Here is a 19,088-nt window from a genome sequence, read left to right on the forward strand (position 1 = left end):
CGGCCAGTGCACGGCTGGAGAGCAAGAGCAGCCCTGAACCCACACAGGACACCGAGGCAGGAGATCAGGCAGTTTGTTTATTGGCAAATAAGTGCAGAAAACCATGAGCCCTACATACACAGGTGCTCAGTGCCCTGTTACATTAGAGTGGTCACGATACCATTGGGGAAAGTGCAAAAGATCCATAAACAAGCAAAGTTAGTTCTGACATACCAAGGGGAAGGTAGTGAACAGAGAGCTTGGTGCAGGTGAGCTTCTCTTCCATCCAGCTTGAGTGGAAAACTAGTTACGCAGCAGTGGAAGTCCTTTAGGCGAGCTCTAGCTAAAAGCTCATTACAGGATTAGAAGGCACACACACCTGAGCGGTCCCTTTGAGCTGAACCACCTCATACATCACGGGCAGCCTGGATTGTTTAGTGTGTGTGTGGCCAAGAATAGCTCGCTGTTGGGGATAATGGCAAGTGGGGCTATTCCTTACTGCACGAGGATGCACCAAGTCTGTTCACTGCTGAGAGGGGAGGGGAAGCATTAGTCAAATCATTGATCTAGGGAGGGAAAAAAAAGTCAAGCTAAAACATGCCTGGAACAGACGCGCTGAAAGAAAAGCCTGGACAATTAACACTGGGAGCAAAGCTTGTAAAAAGGCTTGTAAACTCTTTGCAGTCCGAGAGCAGTTTCTCAGAGGAAATGCAAGCAAGATGCATGGTCCCTTGCACTGAGGTTTGATTTTTGACATACAGGCCCTATGTTTTTAGGTTGGTCTTCACAAAGAAATTTCCTTCCAGCTTCAGAGGACAGTTCTAGATGGAAGCCATCGGGCACCACGACAGTAAGCGTGGCTCTTGGAGAGCCTTGCGTCACTGTTCTCCCACAGGTGAGCACGGTGGAGGGGTTTAACAGGCTCCTAATTCTGAAATTCAGCTTCCTTGCTTTAAGAGCTAGAACATGTCAGAGGGGCTGTGTGGGACACTTCCCCACTGGAATGCTTGACAGTTTAACTGAGGCAATTCTACTGCTGAAGAAGAGGGGAGAGGATAGGCAGACAGGCACTAACCCACACCAGACACAAGGCAAATGGAACTTAAACTCCGTGAGCAGCTGCGGAGGGAGACACAGCTTGCTGGCCCTGGGAAAGCCACTGCGAGAAACAAGACGAGGGTAGGGCAGAAAAAGTAATCAAGGGATCTTGCGCCATTAAAACTAACCTCCAAGCAGGCTGCAGTGGTAGTTAACAAATTCAGTCTTGGGGTGCCATCAGCCCTTTCCCAAAACCTTCCTGTAACAGTTTTACCACTTCTTTCCCACAATTCCCATGTTAGCAATGGAGTGTCAATCCTGAAGAGAGCAATGGTCTCGGATGAAGAAATCCGCATCAGAAGTGCCAGGAGATGAGGGGTGCATTCTGCTTGTACATCCTCCTTCCTGGAGACATTTAGCTTAACAGTTCCAAGTAAGTGACAGGAACTTTCCCTTTCTGGTTCCCTCTCTCCCCTATGAGCCAGTCGGGATCCATGCCTGGCAGGCTGTACACAGTGATCATCTGGGGAGAGAGGACAGCGTTAGACGGGACCTTATTCTGCAGACAGAGGCAGGAAGTTCAGTCAGATGGGTACAGAAAGAACAATAATTCCTGAAGTTCATTGAGCAGGCGTCTGTGCCCTCTCCCTGCAGCTATCTGCAGCTTTAATAGAAGACCTACAGAAATCTGCCCAGTGATGCTCCTGTTGCCTTTCCATTCTCCAAATTGATTTAAGGTATTTTTGCAAACAGGATGGCATGATATTGCTATGTCATCCTTTCGGAATACAAAAGTTCAGTCTAATCAACAAAAGAGTTTGCAACTTGCTGATTTGCTTTTTTGTCTCAGCATGATTAGACCAGGCCCCCAGGCAGTAGTTTATCCTGTTGCTCTCCGATAAGGTAGCTGCATGCGAGGGTCACAGGGAAGATGCGGAGTATTGGGGTATTTTGTTAGCTGGGCACAGGCTCCAATAGGATTAGAAGAGTTACTGGAGCGATATTCTTTCCTAGCAAATGGCCATGATCACAAGCTTACTGCATACTAGTGTCAAGGAAAAGACTCTATGAGCAATTCCATAAAACAGCTTTTTAGGGGCAGGAAAAGTAACCAAGACCTTGCTGAGCACGCAATGGGCTGAAGGGCAGTTATAGCAAAATTCAATGCAAAAGAAAGGTGCCAACCTCATCTGCAAGAAGGGCCAGCTCAGTGCTGTCAGCTGCTTCATAATCATAAAGGACTCTGGCCTTCCGTGTCCCGCTGGCAGGAGGCTTGACTTCATTGGGGTTCAGTACCCCCTCTGCCACGGTATTAGGCACCCCGACAATCGTGGGCACAACCGGAATAGTAGGCACAGCAGGGAGGGTGGCAGCGGCAACAGCTGGAGGAGAGGTAGCAGCTGGGGGAGGAGATGTGGATTCTGCGTTGCCTACGAATGTGCCTGAAAATCTTACACAGGAGAAAAAAAAGCAGAGTTCAGTAAGGCTCTGGTATGAGGAACAAAGGAAGAGCTCACTCTTTCAGTAGCTACACCGCAGAGATGATGCTCAAGAGTTCCAGGTAACAGCTGTACCGGATCTGCGCTGCCCTTCGAGTGGGGAAATAGCACACCCAGTGCACAGGTGCTGAGACTATGCGCCAGGTAATTAATGTTTACTTTTCTTCCACTGTTCTTTTACAGGACTGGCACCCAACTTGCCGAGTACGAGGTGGCAGCACGGCACCAGAGAAGGGGCTGGGCAGGTGCTGCACACACCCAGTGCACAGGTGCTAAGACTATGCGCCAGGTAATTAATATTTGCTTATTTTTCTTCCACTGTTCTTTTACAGGGCTGGCACCTAACTTGCCGAGTACGAGGTGGCAGCACAGCACCAGAGAAGGGGCTGGGCAGGTGCTGCTGGCTCTGCAGCTGTGTCACTGGGTCCCTTGTGCTGTGTCCTTGCCCTGCTCTCACACGGGCTGTGTTACCTGTTTGCTAGTTCCTCAGGAAAGGGACAGTCACTGTTGCTGTTGAACTGGGTGCCACCACTGGAGGCTCCCAGGCTGTCTGGGCTCTCTAGAGACAGTACCGGAGCTCGGTCTCATTTATCTGTAGATACCCCATCTGCACTAAGGGAGGGCAGCTCTGGCCCTTCCTGGCCTTTGGAATGTCTGCAGAGACTCCAGAGTCTGGCTGAGGTGCAGAGCTCTTAGAGCTGGTGTGTGCAACATCCTACTTACATTTCTCCTTTGGAGCTGCAAGCATGGAAAAGAAGGGAACAGGAGCAGTGAGTGATCATGGACAGGATCCTGGGCCAGGCCACCGCGCTGATGTGACAGGTACCAGACAAACCAGCCCTGCCAGCGCCCACGGGACGTGCAGCCAGAGCACAGAATTAGTTACTGCTGCAGCCTGGCGCACTCGGGCTTGCTGCTTGGCAACAGGAATGTGTCTCCATGCGATTTATCTAATTTAGAAGAAGGTTTGAACGCTCATAGCCACCATGCTTTGAGATGAACGTATAAAACCCAGATGACTCCAATGGCAAAGCCTGTTCTAAAAGCACTGCCACCAGGAGTGGTCGCTATTCCATAAGCTCAGCAGCTCTGTCAGAGCTTGGAGGGGACTTTAAAACTTCCACCCACCATTACGACACCGACATGGGATGGGGAGGGAGGCCTGAGCTGGGGGCAGCCAGATGAGTCTCCCTTAGAAGAGCAAAAGCTGTCTCGTCTCACCTGCCCAGCTGCTTCTGCAGGTCCAGCATGTATTGGTAACACTGCGCGTAGTAGTTGGTCTGAGACTCCACAAACTCGTGGAGACAGCGAAGATGATTCACCTGGAGGGAGAAGGACCGTAAGCTGGTCTGTGAGTTTGGGTGCCAGGCACAGGAACCCTACCCCCATGGGAAGCAGACTTGTGCAGGCCAGTATTTATGAGTTACTTGGTTTGAAGACACTAATTTGTTAAGTTTGGGAATGTCGCATAGGCCCACGGGTGATCTCAGAGAGGAGGCTGCCCCTGGCACTCTAGCCATGCCCATGGCTAGTCCACAGCTCTAGTGAGGGAAGAACAAGTTTTTTTTCTGGTTCGGAAGCATTCTGAGGACTGCAGAACTGCAGGTGTCACGGTGGCACTGCCTGTCCATCCTTCACTGCGTTTTTACTTTGAGCATTCCAGCTTTTATGAAGAGGTTGCTGTAGCCCCAAATTTATGACCTCTTCTACCTCTGCTCCCAGCGCAGGGCTCCAGCATCCTCTTGGCATTCTTCAGGAAAGGAGCCAAGAGTCTCTATGGTCCCTGTGACCCCCCCCAGTTACCTCGTCAGACTCACATGTGTGCTGCTGATCCCCTCCAGCAGGAGACGTGTCACCTCTGCCTGTCGATCAAACTCGGTCTGCGTGAGCCTCAGCTCGTGTTCTGCCTGCAAACAGGACGGGGTGTTAACACAGCACGAGCAAGGACCCTGCTCTGCCTCCTCCACGGAGAGGCAACCACCACCTCCTCCACCACCCCCCCTTTTGGCACCGAGACAAGGGTGCTGTTGGCTCAGTGGGATCCACACACGCCTGGGACACGGAACATCGGGCACTAGACACCCTGCGTCAGGATCCCAGAGGCCTCTGGCTGTATTTCAACTCGATTCCTGCTTGATCCTGCAAATGGCAGCTCAAGACTGATGCATCAAGCTGGGAAGCTCCTACTCCCACAAGACTAGAACGTGAAGATGGAGAGGTGTTGCTAGCCTTCAGGTACGCAGAAAGCCAGCCCCATGCCAGCTCTTGTCCTTTCATTGCCTGTTGTAGCACTGAGAGCTGGACAGCCAGTGCTGTTCATCAGTTCCTGTCCCCTGCAAAAATACATTGTACAGCTCTGTTAACCCCCCCTCCAAGCCCATAGGCATAGGAATGTGACACCCTCCCTAAATTCCTCTCCAGAAGTGCAACCTTTGCCAGTGTCCTTTTTATAATCGCAGAACAAAGGCTGAGGCCAGGGAGCATCTACCAAATTGCTGTTACTCGACTGCAATCTCTCTGCCATGGAGATGAGCATCCCAACTGAACCTCTACCCAAGGCTCTCTTGTGAAGCCAGTTACTCATTTTGAGCTAGGAGGAATTAAACGATGGTTAGCAGAAGGCAGCTATGCAGCAGATGTTGGGAATTCAAAGACAGGCTGATATTGGAGACCCTCTGCCAAACAGACAGAACATTTCTCCCCTACCAGCAAACAGCGTATTTACACCGGGGCAGTTTTGCAGTTCCGGAACACCCAGGTGCATCCTTGCAAAGAGAAGAGCTCCAGAAGGGCTGGAGCAGTCGGGTGCTCTGGTGCCTGCTCTCCCCTCCCCACTGCCAGAGGGAAAGGGGCGACAGGCACATTTGCTCTCTTGAGCATGCATTACTCCTTAACACCAAGCAGAACATGCCGGTTCCCTCTTGGGATGGCACAGAAGAGTGATGCCCACTCAGCCCCAGCTTGCTGGCAGGAGAGGAGTGAGGGGTCTGGGTCCTTTCCCCCTTCTGCAGGGGGTGCAGCAGCTGGAGGGCTCCTGCACAGCACCAGTGCTGGGACACAGCTCCTTTTGCTGCTTTGGAAACGCCCTGGTCAGTCTGGCAGAGAAATTGTTTGGACCCCAGAGAGCTAATCCAGACAGGCTGCTAGAGCAGAGGTCATATCGCTGGTGTCTGGGCACAGGGGAGCCCCAGGGGAGCCCCAGCATTTCTGCAGGGCGAGCGGGAGGAGCTGCCGCGGGCCGCTACACTTCATGGGTAACAGCATTACCAGTGCTGCTGTACCGCCAGGCTGGAACAAAGGAACGCTTTGACTGTCTTTTAATCAGATTTGTCTATTTTAAGCTACAACTGATCTATTTTATTGCATCCTCTGTATGACAGGGATTATTTCATGGAGAAGGGGGAATGTAACAGGAAATGCCAGTGCAACGCCTACTGAGCATGAAGACATCCCTGCTCCAGAGCAGAGGCTTCGGCCATGGCAGAGCTTTTTGGAACTTGTGCCAGGCAGACCCAGCTCCATTTGGCACTGCCTGGGACTTGACCCATTGCCTCTCCCTGCCAGCTCCCAGCAGCTGCAGGATGTACTTTCCTACAAAGCCAGCACTAGACTGGGACCTGGGAGGTCTCTTCCAGTCTCGTGTATCCCCAAGACACTGAGAACTTTGACGTTTACTGACATACTTTGGTCTCTCCAACCAGGATAGACCAGAGGTGGAGGACAAGCCTTGCATGCTTACAGCTGTTTGTTTGAGGGGCTGAAGGATTTGAAGTACAGGATGAGCTGGTTCAAAAACAGCCAGTCTGCTCCGAGGATGCGTCTAGAGGAAGGTAGCAACAGGTTGCTAACATGCACAGCATGCAGGAATGTGCCATTCTGCCACCTTGCAGGTCAGGCTTCAGGCCAACATCTGCTGGGGGTGTTGGGGTTATGAAAGGCAAAGGGATCCCAGAAGGTGTCTCTGGAAGCTCTGTTCCATGCTGGAGCTCTGCACAGAGCCCACCCTGCTCTCTAGTCCGCTAGCAGCCCTCCATACATCTTCATGGACAAGTCACCCTCCCCTTGGGGAACCCAGAAAATAAATGAGATTTGGGACTTTGCCTCCATGGATCCACGCAGAAAGGTAAGTGCAGCTCACCCGGAGTCAACTCCCCAACAGGCTCCAGCCTCCCGCCCTGCCCTCCGGACAGAGCTGTTCCCTTCAGCCACTGGAGCTGATCGTGGGGAAACCCTCTGTCTTCAGAGCTCCTGCTCGGACCCCACAACAAGCAGGCAAGAGGCTACTAGAGGCTAAGGCGGGGCACATGCAGAACTGGAGCAGGCAGGGCCTTTGCCACGGGAGCAGAGCTGAACCACATCACAGCACATCACCTCTGCTCCGGGGACAGCAGCGCAGGGATCTCGGAGCTGTCTTTTATTCCAGACACACAATCACACGCCTGGTTTGCCCAGGAAGCCTCTTGTGCCTAGGTAGGGCCAACGGGCCCCCGGGGCAGGCTCTTCCCCAGCCACCATCAGGGTCACACAACTGCACAGCTGCAGGATGGGGACCGGGGCTGACAACAGCAGCGTCCCACCGATCCTCCCCTGTGGGTGTGCCAGCACACGGGCAGGAAGGAGTCCGCAGCACCCCCACCCCCTTAAACCCACCAGCACGCCCAGAAGGTTTGAGCACCATTTCAGCTGGGTACTTACTTTTTCCACCTCGTCGCTCCAAAGCTGTAGGGGCCACAGAGCAACAGGAAAGGAGATCAGTGTTGAAGACGTCGAGAAGCACTCGGCATTAACACCAATTGGCAAGGACGCTCCGTGGACACAGAAGGCCAACTCCGGGGACAGGCTAGCCCTTCACCCAGCAGCAGCTGCCAGATCGATGCCCCTTCCCCTCATTCTTGCACCCTCGAGCTCGGTTTCACAATGGGAGAGCAAGACCCTGGCACCAGAGCCAACCCCCAGCTCTGCTCCCTGCCAGGGCTCTTACAGCAACTGCATTCACCAGGCTCCAGGAGGAAAAGGATTAAGCAGCAGAGTCCTCTGGACAGCAAGGGTTACTTTGCTGAAGGCTGCAGAGGTTGGTGTTGAAGGACAGCCCTTCTTTTAGGATGGTGGAGAGGCAAGTGAGCTGCTTGAGCCCACAAACAGCCTGGGAACTGCCGGGAGCTCAAGCCAGACAGAGGCCAGTGCTCCTCACCCACTGGTCTGGAGAGCTCTGGTTCATGGGACTGTAACCCAGCCAGTCTGCGCTACCAACAGGCACGTTCGGCTACGGGAAGGAGGAAGCAATGGCTGGATGCTGCCTTTGAGCCAGGCAAAACATCACGCTGCTCCTTTATCCTCCCTACCCACGAGGGCATGTTCGGGGCAGCCCAATGCTTGCAGCTGCTCGCTGGGATCTGGCTCCAGGACACGAAACAATTGAGAACAAAAGTCACACAAAGCGATGGGAAAGGGAGAGGAGAGGTAGAAAAACACACTGAGCCTTCCCAGAGGTCCTCGGCTTGGCCTTTCCTCAGCAGACAACTCCCTCAGCCCTGGCACCGTGAAATCACCACAGATCAATGGGAACCCCCCCAGCCAGCCAGCGACACCCTAAATCCGTGGGGCCAGGGGGAGATGGCCTCGGAGGCCCTCAGCGTCACCCTGATGTCACTTTGCAGACCAGGGAAGGTCACCAGAACAATGCTGAACCTGCACAGCTGGAAGCCCTGGTGTGGAGGGAGAACACACCCTGCTCAGAGCCAGGGGCTCCCAGCTGAACCTCATTGAGGTTTTCTCGCCCCAATGGCCCCCTTGGTAGCCCCAGGTGTGGGGACACTTTCCCAGCCAATACGAGGAGCACGTGCGGGGGCTGCTGGTGCTGCTGAAGGAGGAAGGTGTGATGGCAGCTCCTTAGCTTGCTCCTTTTCTGGCTCCTGCCCTGCAGCTCAGCTCCTTTCCATGGTACGTAGCTGGATATCTCTTCTGACTTGAGCAGAGTTGTTCCAGCTGGTCCCCTTCCGATGGCAGGCTGTCCCTGCGCGGTGCCCTGAGGATGGCTGGTTTCTCTCACCTTTGTGAGAAGGTTTTGTTACTGCAGGCCAGGAGCTGGTTTGGGTAGGGCCTGGGCCATCTCTGCCATGTGTGGGGACACGAGGCTGCTCCCTTTCTTGGTCTAGGATCTCCTACTCGGGAAGGCAGTAGAGAAGCAGGTCCTAGCCCGAGCTGCTGCTCTGGCATGAGGCCGCTGCCAGCACTCCCTTGTGTTGTGGAGCAAAGTTTACTGCAGGGCAACAGGAGGCTTTCCCTCTGGCCACGGGTCTTCCTACCTAGATGCTGTAGATGGTACTCAAACTGTGTCAGGCCTGTTTTGGTCTAGGATCTCCTACTCGGGAAGGCAGTAGAGAAGCAGGTCCTAGCCCGAGCTGCTGCTCTGGCATGAGGCCGCTGCCAGCACTCCCTTGTGTTGTGGAGCAAAGTTTACTGCAGGGCAACAGGAGGCTTTCCCTCTGGCCACGGGTCTTCCTACCTAGATGCTGTAGATGGTACTCAAACTGTGTCAGGCCTGTTCAGTCACTGCAGCACCCACCGAATTCACAGCCAGGTTTGCTTCTCTTCTGTTGGCCTTGCGGTGCTCTGGGGCGGTCCGGCTCTGCCCAGCTCTGTCCCTGGGCTCGGGCACGGTGTGGCTCTGGTCAGAGGTGTTTCAGACCGCTCAGGGAGTGGAAAAGGCCATGATGTCCCCCCGCCTTCCTCCACCCCAGCTCAAGCCAGAGGAACCCTCGTTAAGGCACTCAGTGTGTTTTTCTTGGAGTCGTTCCTAGGAGCACAGCGCGTGGCAAGTGGCAGGGTCTGAGAGAAAGGGATATTGAGGCTGAGGCAGCCCACGTACACCTCCTTACACAACATCAAAAGGTCAGTGTGGGAGAGAGGAGAGATGGCTCCTCGGCCTCCAGCTCCTGGAGAACACAGGAGGTGCTTATCACCAGGGAATTCTGTCTAAGCCCTCGTGTTAGGGAAGGGGAAAAAATAAAAGCACCGTGTTATCCACCTCTCTAAAAAATACAAATTTAGAATTTAAATCGGAGCCCTGCTGAGGGCATGTGGTCCAGGAGAGAGCTGACCTGCTTGCTCACCTGTCAGACAAGGTTGTTACCTGGGCACGAGCAATCCCTCCCCCCAGAAGGGAGCGGAGCTCGATGGCCACCACGGCTCTGTGCTGTGAGTACACGCTAAGACTGAGGTAGCGCCAGGATTCCAGCCTGGAAGGAAAGCAGAGCAGTAGCATGAAGAGCTCCTACCTTGCTGCAGCGCCTGACCCCTTGGGATGAGTGCTGGGATTAGAGAGCTTGTCGCAAAGAGATGCCAGTTGTCACTCAAGTCACCCCTGCTAGTGCAGCTGGACTTCAGGTGGCACTTCAACTGCCAGCTGCAACTTCAGAAATAGTTTTGGAAGCCGCAAGGATCACTGCTGGCTGGGGCAGCAGGTTTCCTGCCCGCGCTCCTGGGAGGAGGCCCTGCTGTGCAGCCATCACATCTGATTGAGGTCCGTGCTTGCTGCTCCCCTAGAGCAAGGCAGTCTCCTGGAGCCCTGCTCCGACTGCCCCAAATCATCACCGCTGCTGCCAGAGCTCTGAAGAGAGGCTTCTGACCTAGGCAGAGATGTGCCAGGGTGGACACCTGCGGGTTAAACCCCCCAAAACCTGTTTCTCCTGTCATATTACTGTGCTTGGCGCCTGCCCCTCAGAACAGCTTTGCCACGCAGCACAAGCAGAGAGCTTGCAGCCTGGTGAAGACATGTTCAACGGAGCATCTGGGCGCTCTGCAAGATGCTAATGCACGTTATCCAAATGCTTGCCTTCAGGTCTGCTTCAGAAAGCCTTGGGGGATGATCAGGATACCCTGGTCTAATCAGAGCTATTGAGAAGCAGGGAAAGTCCAGTTTCTCTCCTTGATTCTCCTAGAGCCGTGTTTCAGTCTATTATCACACTGTCCTTGGAACAGACCTTTCAGAACTGGAGAAGCCAGTGTTGCAGACTCGCTGCTAGGAGAGATGGAAACCGAGCAACTGCTACAGCATCACCAGTATCAGCATCTTCCTAAGCAGTCTCATCACAGGGCCAGCTAACTACGGAAATAGTTCTCTAGCTATTGTGCAAAGCTATTTCTGATCCCAGCATCACTCTCCAAGAAGGTCAGGACAGATCCCCCTGGGAACTAACACTGATGCTATCAGCTCAGACACACCTCTTGCTCCAAATGGGGTGGGTTGCCCATTAACCAAATCCAGCTGGTTTTCATGACATTTTTTGTTTGCTAGAAGGCTGGGCTGCCCTTTTTCATACCCACTGATTCCACACCCCAGCCCTTCTACTCACAGATTATTCCATTAACAGGCATCAGTGTTGTTCTGAACGCTATTTAGGAAGCAAGATGGTAAGTTTTCAACATTTTAACGAGAAATGTGACATTGTGCAATGGGGAGCCATGAACACAGCATGGAAAGTCAATTGCTTGACCACAACCACTCGGTGCAATGCAGCAGGGATGCAATGGGCTGTTCACCCACCCCCAACGCATCTGCTTGCGTACCACCAACAGACAGGCCCCAAAAGGAAAGGAAAAAAATTGACCTCTGTTTGCAGAACAGGCAAGCCTGTGCTGTCAGCCTGCTGCGTTACAGACACAACGGGTGGCAGAGAGATTCCTCCAGCTTTGCTTCTCTGGAGCAGCTACAAAGCCTCCGACACGGACACCACAGTACTGATCAGGCGGTCACGCGTGTGATGTTGTCAGGGTAGAGCTGGAACCATCGGGAAAGGCTAACCTTTGAGGGTTTTTCCTTTCAATTGCTCTGCTAGCAATAAAAACCAGAAGATTCCCACTACATGTGTGGAAGCAGATTGGCAAAGTGGAAAGCAAACCAAGCAGCAAAAGTGCCAGACCCTGACCACGCACCCCCACAGGGGTGATCTGCATCCTTAACGCTGAGTCAGAGGAACCCTGGGCAGCCCATGTCACATTAAAATGTTGAAAACAGCAGAGCACTAGGTCCGAGTTTAAGTCAGGTGAAGAGAGGGGTAGGAAGAGGTTGGAGAGGCAACATCTAGGAGAAGGCGATCTTACCGCTGATGCGCTGGCGGAGAGAACGTAATTACGAGGTCTAGTCTCCTGAAAGTCAGGCACAGCCTGGGGGGAACAGAGTTTCATGTACAAGTCACGCAGGAGAGTCGATAGGAGTCAGTTGGGCAACGGATGGAAGAAGGGACTGGTGCTGTTTTCCTGGCTGTGCTGGGACCTTAGTTCAAATTCTTACGCGATGGCAGGAGAGTGGAAGCTCTCCCCAGGCATAAGCTGGGTTTATGCAGGAGGAGGTGGACCGGGTCATGCAGTCACACCCGGTACTTGCACAGCAGATATTCCTACCATTAGAAACTGCCTGTACTTACAGCAATCTGCTCATACAGCAGCCAGCTGGAGTGGAGATGAGACAGCACAATCTCAAATGTGTTTCCCATTCCCTCGCAGCCAGCAGGTTGCTCATGTCATGCTGGCTCAGTGGGCAGGACCTTTCTTCCCCTTGCTTCCCACCTACAGACCTAGAAGTGTCCCTGTACAAGGTCTTGTCCTTACAGCGGTCATGCTTACTAGCATCAGAGCAGCCTTTCCACAGCACCTTTTAAAGAAACACAGCTACTTGTTCTTGCTCTCACCAAGCCTCTGGGCATGTGTACTCTGAACAGACTCAGATCCACTATTTTCAGCAAGCGACGTGGCTCAGCCAAAGCAGATCTAGTACTGAGCCTTGCTGTTGGCACAGGTAGCGTATGAGTTTTCATCCAAGATGTCAGAAAGCCTCCAAGGCACTTTCTCCATGGCTAAACCTCTGCCCTGGGGCAGGAAGACTTAAGCACTCTGGAGGTTTTCCTCATTGTGAATGCAAGGGATCCAGTCCAGGTGGGGGCTCGCTAACCATCGCATAACGTGGGCTCTCTGTTCAGCTAAGACCAGACCTCCTCCTAGGCTGGCCTTTGTCTGCAGCGTCACCCAAAGAGATAAGCCAGCCAGCTAGCTCCCATCAGAACCACCGCCCTGGTGTGATGGATCAGGGCATCCTCCCGGTCAGCGCAGTGGGTTGCTGTGCGAGGCTGGTGCACAATCCAGCTGTGACCCAGCTATGTTGTTAATCCTCTCGGGCCCCACATTTCCTCTCCTGGGTTAATCTCTCTGCAGCTCACCCAGATCTACTTATACATGCTGACCCGATTTGCTGGGCCCCCAGCAGCCTGCTGGAATGAGTGACCAGTGTGTGGAAGAGCAGCCAGGCAATCCCAACAAGAAGAGATTTTTTTTTTTTAAACCATCTAGGAGTTTTGGGCATGGCTGGAGGAGGGAATAGGGAGGAGTGATTCCCGTTACAAGTCAAACCTGCATATAGGGAGAGAAATGCACCAGTGAGATTTGAGGCTAGCACAGCAATGAGGCTTGACCCCTCCCTGGGGGGAGAGGAGATCTCTCACAAGAACAGCTTTTTAAGCTTTTTATTTTTTTTAAGCTCAAGAGCAACTAAAGAAACCTCTCCTCCAATTCCCTGGTCTCCAGTGAGTCCCAAAACTAGTCACAGCACATGGGATGAAGGAGGCAAGCTGCCCTTGCGCTCCTACGCATGGACACGTTGTATTTGCAAGCAGTGGTCAAAAGGGACCCACCTCCCTCCCGCTTCTGCTCTTGCAATGGGGAGAACGGGCAGAGCCCCGGAGCCTGGAGGACAGAACAGCACCACAACCAGATCCACCTGCCTGTCATTGTCTCTGGGCTGTCTCCCTTCCAGGAGAGGGACTCTCCACCCAACCTGACCTCCTCCTGCCTGCAGCCGGAGGAGCCTGTGTGGGTTTTTTTGGGAGCCCATGGCTCTCTTGAGCACTGCTTGCAAGCAGCGTTGATGGAACCGAGCGCATGCTCCAGAGGGGCTGCAGGCAGCCGGCAGATGCTCCCATCCTCCTGGGGCACCTTCCCCGGGTAGCCACAGCCCTGGCCACGCTCAGTACATGCTCCAGGGCAGTCCCGATGGGACAAGGGAGATATGAATTTTCATTTAAAATGGGAAAGAGACAATGAGAGGTGTTTAAAGAAAAAAAAAATCACAGCACTGTTAGCACAGTCAATACTCACATCTCCCTCACACTGAGCAAATTACAAAGAAACAAAACAAAAAGGTTAGTAAACAAAACAGCATCAACAGGAAGGACAAAGCACAAAGTCCAAGGGGAATGCACAAGCCCAGACACTCAAACAGCAGCTCACAGGTCTGGGCAGCAGCGCACTTGGAGGGTCGGTCACAGGACAGCAGCTGTGGGAACACGAGTTTGCACCACGGAGGGGAGGAGCAGCAGGAGAGGGGTGAGCTGGGAGAGGTGTGGGACTTCAGGGCAGCTTGGATGGAGAGGGATGACGCAGGACTCCAGGCAGGTTACTGGGAATGCTGTGGCCTCGTGATGAGTTAACCTGCCTAGAGCAGAGGCAGCAGTGCTCACCCCCGTGCTGGGAGCTCCCACCTCTGCCTTCTCCTCTAGTAGCCAGTGAGGTGCCCTGGGGCCAGGGACCCACCTTTAAGCTAAGCTGGGTAAGAGATGGGTGCCCACAGCAGCAGCTGAGGTTGCTCTTCTGTTATGTGATCTCTGGTTCAAAGAAGCAGAGTGGCTGAAACATGAACACTCTGGAAAGCCTGGACTGGCTCTGTGTCCTGCCTGCAGCACCCCAGCCCTGCAGTTCCAGTGGGAAAACAAATTTTTGTTTTCCAGCTACAGGGAAGTCCCTCACCCAAGGGTCTGTGTGCAGGTGAGGGGACTTGGGATGGCTTCATGTGGGAAGCAAGGTAAAGAGGGTGGAAAGGGAGGAAGCACAGGAGGTATCTGAATTCCTGCTCTGATTTGAGCTTAAGGTAAAGCAACGGCCACCACTTCCCACTGGGACTGGGGACACCATCCCCTTCGGAAGGGGAACTGGGGATCCCTGAAGTTACCTTCAGTGGATCAAGGTGACCTGAATGATGAAAGGAAACTTTTTTTTTTTTTTTTAAAGGGCAGCTGTTGCTTTTGTTCAGGGCTTTCCCACATAGGCCTGAGCACTCTGTTAGACCTGCTGTTGGAGGCAGCTGAGCTTTGCACAGCTTCCCCATATGGCATGTGTGCAGTCAGCGCTGGAGAAAAGGGAAAACCCCGGGAACTGGCCACCCAGGGAGCTGCAAGGCCAGAGGCCCAGCTGAGCAGATGGATAGAAAACGGGATCGTGGCAGAGCTCCCAGGCTGGTATCCCAGCGTGTCCCAGAGACTGACTGACAAGGATTCCTGCCTATTCTGATTGCTAGTTGAGCTCCTGGCCCCAGGCTAGAAGCAGAACTTGTCAAGTCCTTGTGCCAACAGCCAGAGCACTACAGGATGGCAATCTGCTTCAACAAGCCCCCCAGGGAACCCATCAGTGCACAGCTCCATCCTCCCTGCCTCCTGCTACACCATCTCTTCCCAGGGAAAGCCCAGCTCCAGGAGGTGCCTCAGGCCCAGGGAGCACCCTGCATTGCTCAGGTCTGTGGACAGGGACGCTGGCTGATTCACCAGGCCCTTCTGCCCTGCTCCGACCGGGGAGCTTTGCTAGTTTACTCGCCATGATTTCCCCAAAGGCAAAGGGCAAGAGTAGCCTGTAACCAGACAGCACCATGAATTAAGTGAATAGAGGCTGAAGGAGGGGTCTCTTGGTAGCCAGGCTGACCCCAGCCAGCCCTTACAGGCTCCCCTGGCACTCCTGCCTGGGGAATGGCAGAATCCCAACTAGTCAGAAAGCCTGGGACTGCTGCAGAGCCCCAGCACGCTTTCCCCTTGCGCACTTCCCAGCTCAGCTCTCTCTCGGCTTGCTGGATCTCGCCCCAGGAAGACTTAGTCCTCAGGAGATGCAGCCTTTTAGTTATTAGCAACTACTATCAATCAAGAGACAGGAGCCTGGGTCAAGTGTAAGTTTCCAGGCTTTGGAAGCTCAGAACTATTTGTTTCAACAGCTGCCCCATGGGAAGACATCAGAGGAACAGGCACACAGCTCCTGCTCCCGTTCCCCTCTATACCGGGCAATGAGTGCCCCCACCCCTGCCTGCCAGAGCCAGGACATAGTAGGGCAGCCTGATTTTTGTCCAGACAGTATGTGGCATTGCTCATGTGAGCCAAGCCCTGGGGCCAGAAGGACAGAGAGGGAAATGAGGGGAAAAAAAAATTACCGCTGCTTTTGCCTCGGCAGCTTTGGCTTTCTTCAACCTGGCTTTGCAGGCATCCAGATCCAGGCGGCGGTTCTGCAGGATCCTCCGCTCTTTCTGGAAGGGAAAGAACATGAGATAAGAGCACAGTGCTTAGAAGCTGTTAGGGAGAGAAAGGGACAAGGTATCATCTAGGAATTAAATCTATTTCCTTATAAAAAAGTGCTAAGGAGAAGGAAGCAGTTGCTATGTTCATCTCATTAGCAGGAGTTTTGGGCCCAGCTGCCAGGGATACAGGCTGACCTTCTGGAAACAGGGCAGCCCAGGGCTGGGTGCTGCAGGAGTCAGGAAAGGCATTACCTGCCTCCTGCACATCGGCTGGCAATCCTTCCCTGCCGCAGAGGGAACCCTGAGCAGGTCTAGGATGGGTGCTCCCCTGTCCTTGTGTCCTTCAAGGAGAGAGGTATGGAGCCCTCCTTTCCCATGGGGCAGGAAAAGGAGTTCTTCCCGCACTGTCCCCCTCTCCCCTCCTCATCTCCAGTGACCCAAGCAGCTCCCCTGTCCCTGGTGCCGTACTCACGGAGATGGTTCGCCAGTCCCCTTCCAGGAAGTTGCGCAGGGGGGTCAGGAAGTTGATGGAGGCAGAGTGGATGAAGTCCCGTTCGGCTGCACCTAAGCGCCTTTGAGTCTCTCCAACTTTTATCAAGGTTTTCCCTGCAATGACAGGAGCCTTCAACTCCAGGAGAAGCCAATTAACATCGTGTTGGCTTCAGCCAACTCACCCAGCGCTGCCAGGGTCAGGGGACAAAGGCACAGTGTCCCCTGCCCGGACAAGGTGACTGTGCCCACACCACACCAGCGTCAGTCCTAACTAGACTCTGCTTTGAGCTTCAGGCCTCTTCTCAGCCGCTCCCAGTGAAGCTTTGATCTTATCTAGCTGCTGAGGCACTTACTCCAGTGATGTCCTTTTCCTGCTACACCTCCTTGCACAGAACAATCTTTGTCTCATAAAACAGAGGCACAGGAACAGAGCAGCAAATTAAAAAGCACCAGAGCAGAAAAAACGAGTTGATTAGGCAGGGCCGGCTCTGGATGCAGTCACAGCTGTTCTGCCTGCAGCAGGACTGGCTATTGAGCAGCTATTGATCTGGAGAGCAGGAACAGAGCTCAGGGCAGAGGCCAGGAGAGCTGGAAGTTGAGGCTGTGCTGCTGTGCAGGTCTGCTGCTCCAAGCAGCCCAAAATTCCCCTAGAAAGGGGCAAGCATTAGGATTTAAGAGCAGAAGGATGCTCTGTGTGGTCAGGAAGGGGCCTGTTGAGGCTTGTAGCCAAGTATCAACCTTCCCAAGTCTGTTTTCCTGTTCCTGATTTCCACCCTCCACTTGCAGGACAGTTAAAGGATGGCTCTCCTGTTCAGAGTCTGGAGATACTCAGTGCAACTAGACAGCACCTTAGACTAATGATATGCTCAAATTTAAAACTATTCATTGCAACTCCCTGTTCAGGCTAGTTTAGAAAGCTATAAAAATAGTCCAGAATAGTTTCTGTGTCCTGTAACCAGTTCCATGAGCTACTCTGGGTCTTTGTGTCTATTTTTTCTCCAGCTCTGCCAGACTCGAGGACTGTGTTAGGAAGGAGGAACCCCTGCTCCTTTCCCCCCCAGCATGGAGCTGCTTTGCTGTGGAGGAAGGCTTGCTCTGGATGGGCTGGTTGCTTCTGTGCTTTTAAGAGGCACGCTGTGGAAGCCTGAACCCAAACCAGCAGTGGGGATACTCTCTTAGGAAGAGATGGATTCCCAGGGCTTTCCAATCAGCCAGGCTGACTTACCGTAAGGTGTCCCTGGCCCAAAGTCGTTAGCTGCTTCTGTCATGTACTGTGCCAGCAGCTCCCCGTTGGTAACCCGCGAAGGCACCTTCCGGTCAAGCTTCTCGTAGAGGAATTCTTCTACTCTGGCACCTGGAAACGAGGATGGCACCAGTGGTTACAGGATGAAGGAGGGTCCCCTAGAACTGGCAGTCATGGTGGCCCACCCCACACAGTTCTCAATCACTCACTAGGTAGCAAAGACCAGCACCAGGAGAAGATGTTCCCCCCTTCCAACCATCTCCCAGTCCTCGGGGGCACAGCCAGCCCCTGCACAGGGAAGGAAGGAGAGGCCCTGCAAAGACACCTGCGTTTCTTCCAGCCCTCACAAACTCAGTGGAACAGGGCTCTCTGCTGGAGGCCGTGTCTTTTAATGCTGTTTGAGCTGCAAGTGGTATTTGTCCTTCAAGCATCAGAAGCAGCTGGACTTACTAGGGTTTGGCTGTAGCAGAACCTCAGTCTGACGCAAGATCTTCTCTGTCCAGTTCTTTGTGGAGTCTGCCCTGGCCAGGAGGTTTTCAAAGTGGGCGTCTAGTTCAGTCTTCTCAGCCTGGCCCAGCTTTTCTTCAGTAAACTGCAGGAAGGGGGCAACCATTAGAAGGTCTGTTCTACTAAAGCAAAATTACAGAGCGCTACAGGGCTGCTAAGAGACACTGAGGCTGCTTCTGTCTCGTGCATTTATCTTAGAATAGAGCTAAAGTGCCTTCAAGGTACCATCCTTTGTTCCCAGGCATCTTCCAGGGGAAGAGGGCAGATTTTTGCCCAGGAGTGAAGCAAGCATTGAGCTAAAAACAGAACCCAGGTTTGAGAGGTGTTCCAGAATAAGTAACTTTTAATAAGGTCTGGTATATAAAAGTATTCTAGTTGTGAGGAATCTATTTAAATGTGCACATGGCTTGCAGAACTTCATGGAAGAGAGCAACAGACATCCTTCAGGTGAGGCAAGGTGCCAGCTCCCTTCACCTCCTCCTAACCCACTCTGTCCTGCAAACCCAACGGCATCAGAAAAGCCACTGCCACCTCCCAAGCCAGGATTTCTTCTCATCCGATTAGACAAGCACGTGCACAACATCAGTTTTGCTGCAGGGCTTGTGCGTGCCCTCTGACAGCCGCCAGACTGACAGTGTCCCAGCGCTGCTGCCCAGCTCCCCTCCTGCCTTGCTGGCCCTGAGCTGCCAGCCGAGCATCGGAGGTTTAAGGAGGCTCAAACTCAGGATTTAGATAAAAATACTTCCAGCAAGTGGCTCTTCTAGGACACGCAGGCTCTGCAGCAGGGTATTGAGAGAAATATGAAGGTGTCTGACTCCTCTCAGCACTCAGGTCATACTGGCAATGGACTCTCCCCCCTCTCTGTGATTCCTTTTAAAATTAGCAGCAGGGGAAAGCAGGTTGTGCAAGTCTTCAGTGTCTTCACACTGGGCAGTGACATCTGGCCAGCAAGGTTTGGCAGTCTGGGGGTGCAGCATCAGGTGGCCTGGACACCCCCCACTGCTTCCTC

At 53.4% G+C, this 19,088-nt stretch overlaps 1 protein-coding gene across 1 annotated transcript; it reads right to left on the minus strand.

Annotated features, from left to right (window-relative positions):
- Positions 1 to 952: 952 nt before the first annotated feature.
- SH3GLB2 (SH3-domain GRB2-like endophilin B2) lies at positions 953 to 18,185 on the minus strand. Its single transcript, XM_010087880.1, has 8 exons — positions 18,023 to 18,185; positions 17,555 to 17,683; positions 16,310 to 16,443; positions 15,754 to 15,846; positions 4,334 to 4,423; positions 3,738 to 3,838; positions 2,203 to 2,467; positions 953 to 1,540 (listed from the first exon to the last, which is right to left on the minus strand). Exons 1-8 carry the CDS (start codon positions 18,183 to 18,185, stop codon positions 1,433 to 1,435), a joined length of 1,083 nt encoding a protein of 360 aa, XP_010086182.1. The 3' UTR covers positions 953 to 1,432.
- Positions 18,186 to 19,088: the final 903 nt, after the last annotated feature.

Source organism: Pterocles gutturalis, unplaced genomic scaffold (genome assembly GCF_000699245.1).
Source record: "Pterocles gutturalis isolate BGI_N339 unplaced genomic scaffold, ASM69924v1 scaffold16386, whole genome shotgun sequence".
NCBI classification, from domain to species: domain Eukaryota; kingdom Metazoa; phylum Chordata; class Aves; order Pterocliformes; family Pteroclidae; genus Pterocles; species Pterocles gutturalis.

Bases quoted from the DNA above. Each gene is read 5' to 3' on its own strand.
- SH3GLB2 (XM_010087880.1), bottom strand. From the start codon at position 18,185: ATGGTTGCCCCCTTCCTGCAGTTTACTGAAGAAAAGCTGGGCCAGGCT. The intron at 15,847-16,309 runs GTGAGTACGGCA...TTTCCCTTCCAG, and splicing joins GGGACTGGCGAACCATCTCC to AAAGAGCGGAGGATCCTGCA. The intron at 3,839-4,333 runs GTGAGTCTGACG...TTCTCCCTCCAG, and splicing joins AGGGGATCAGCAGCACACAT to GTGAATCATCTTCGCTGTCT.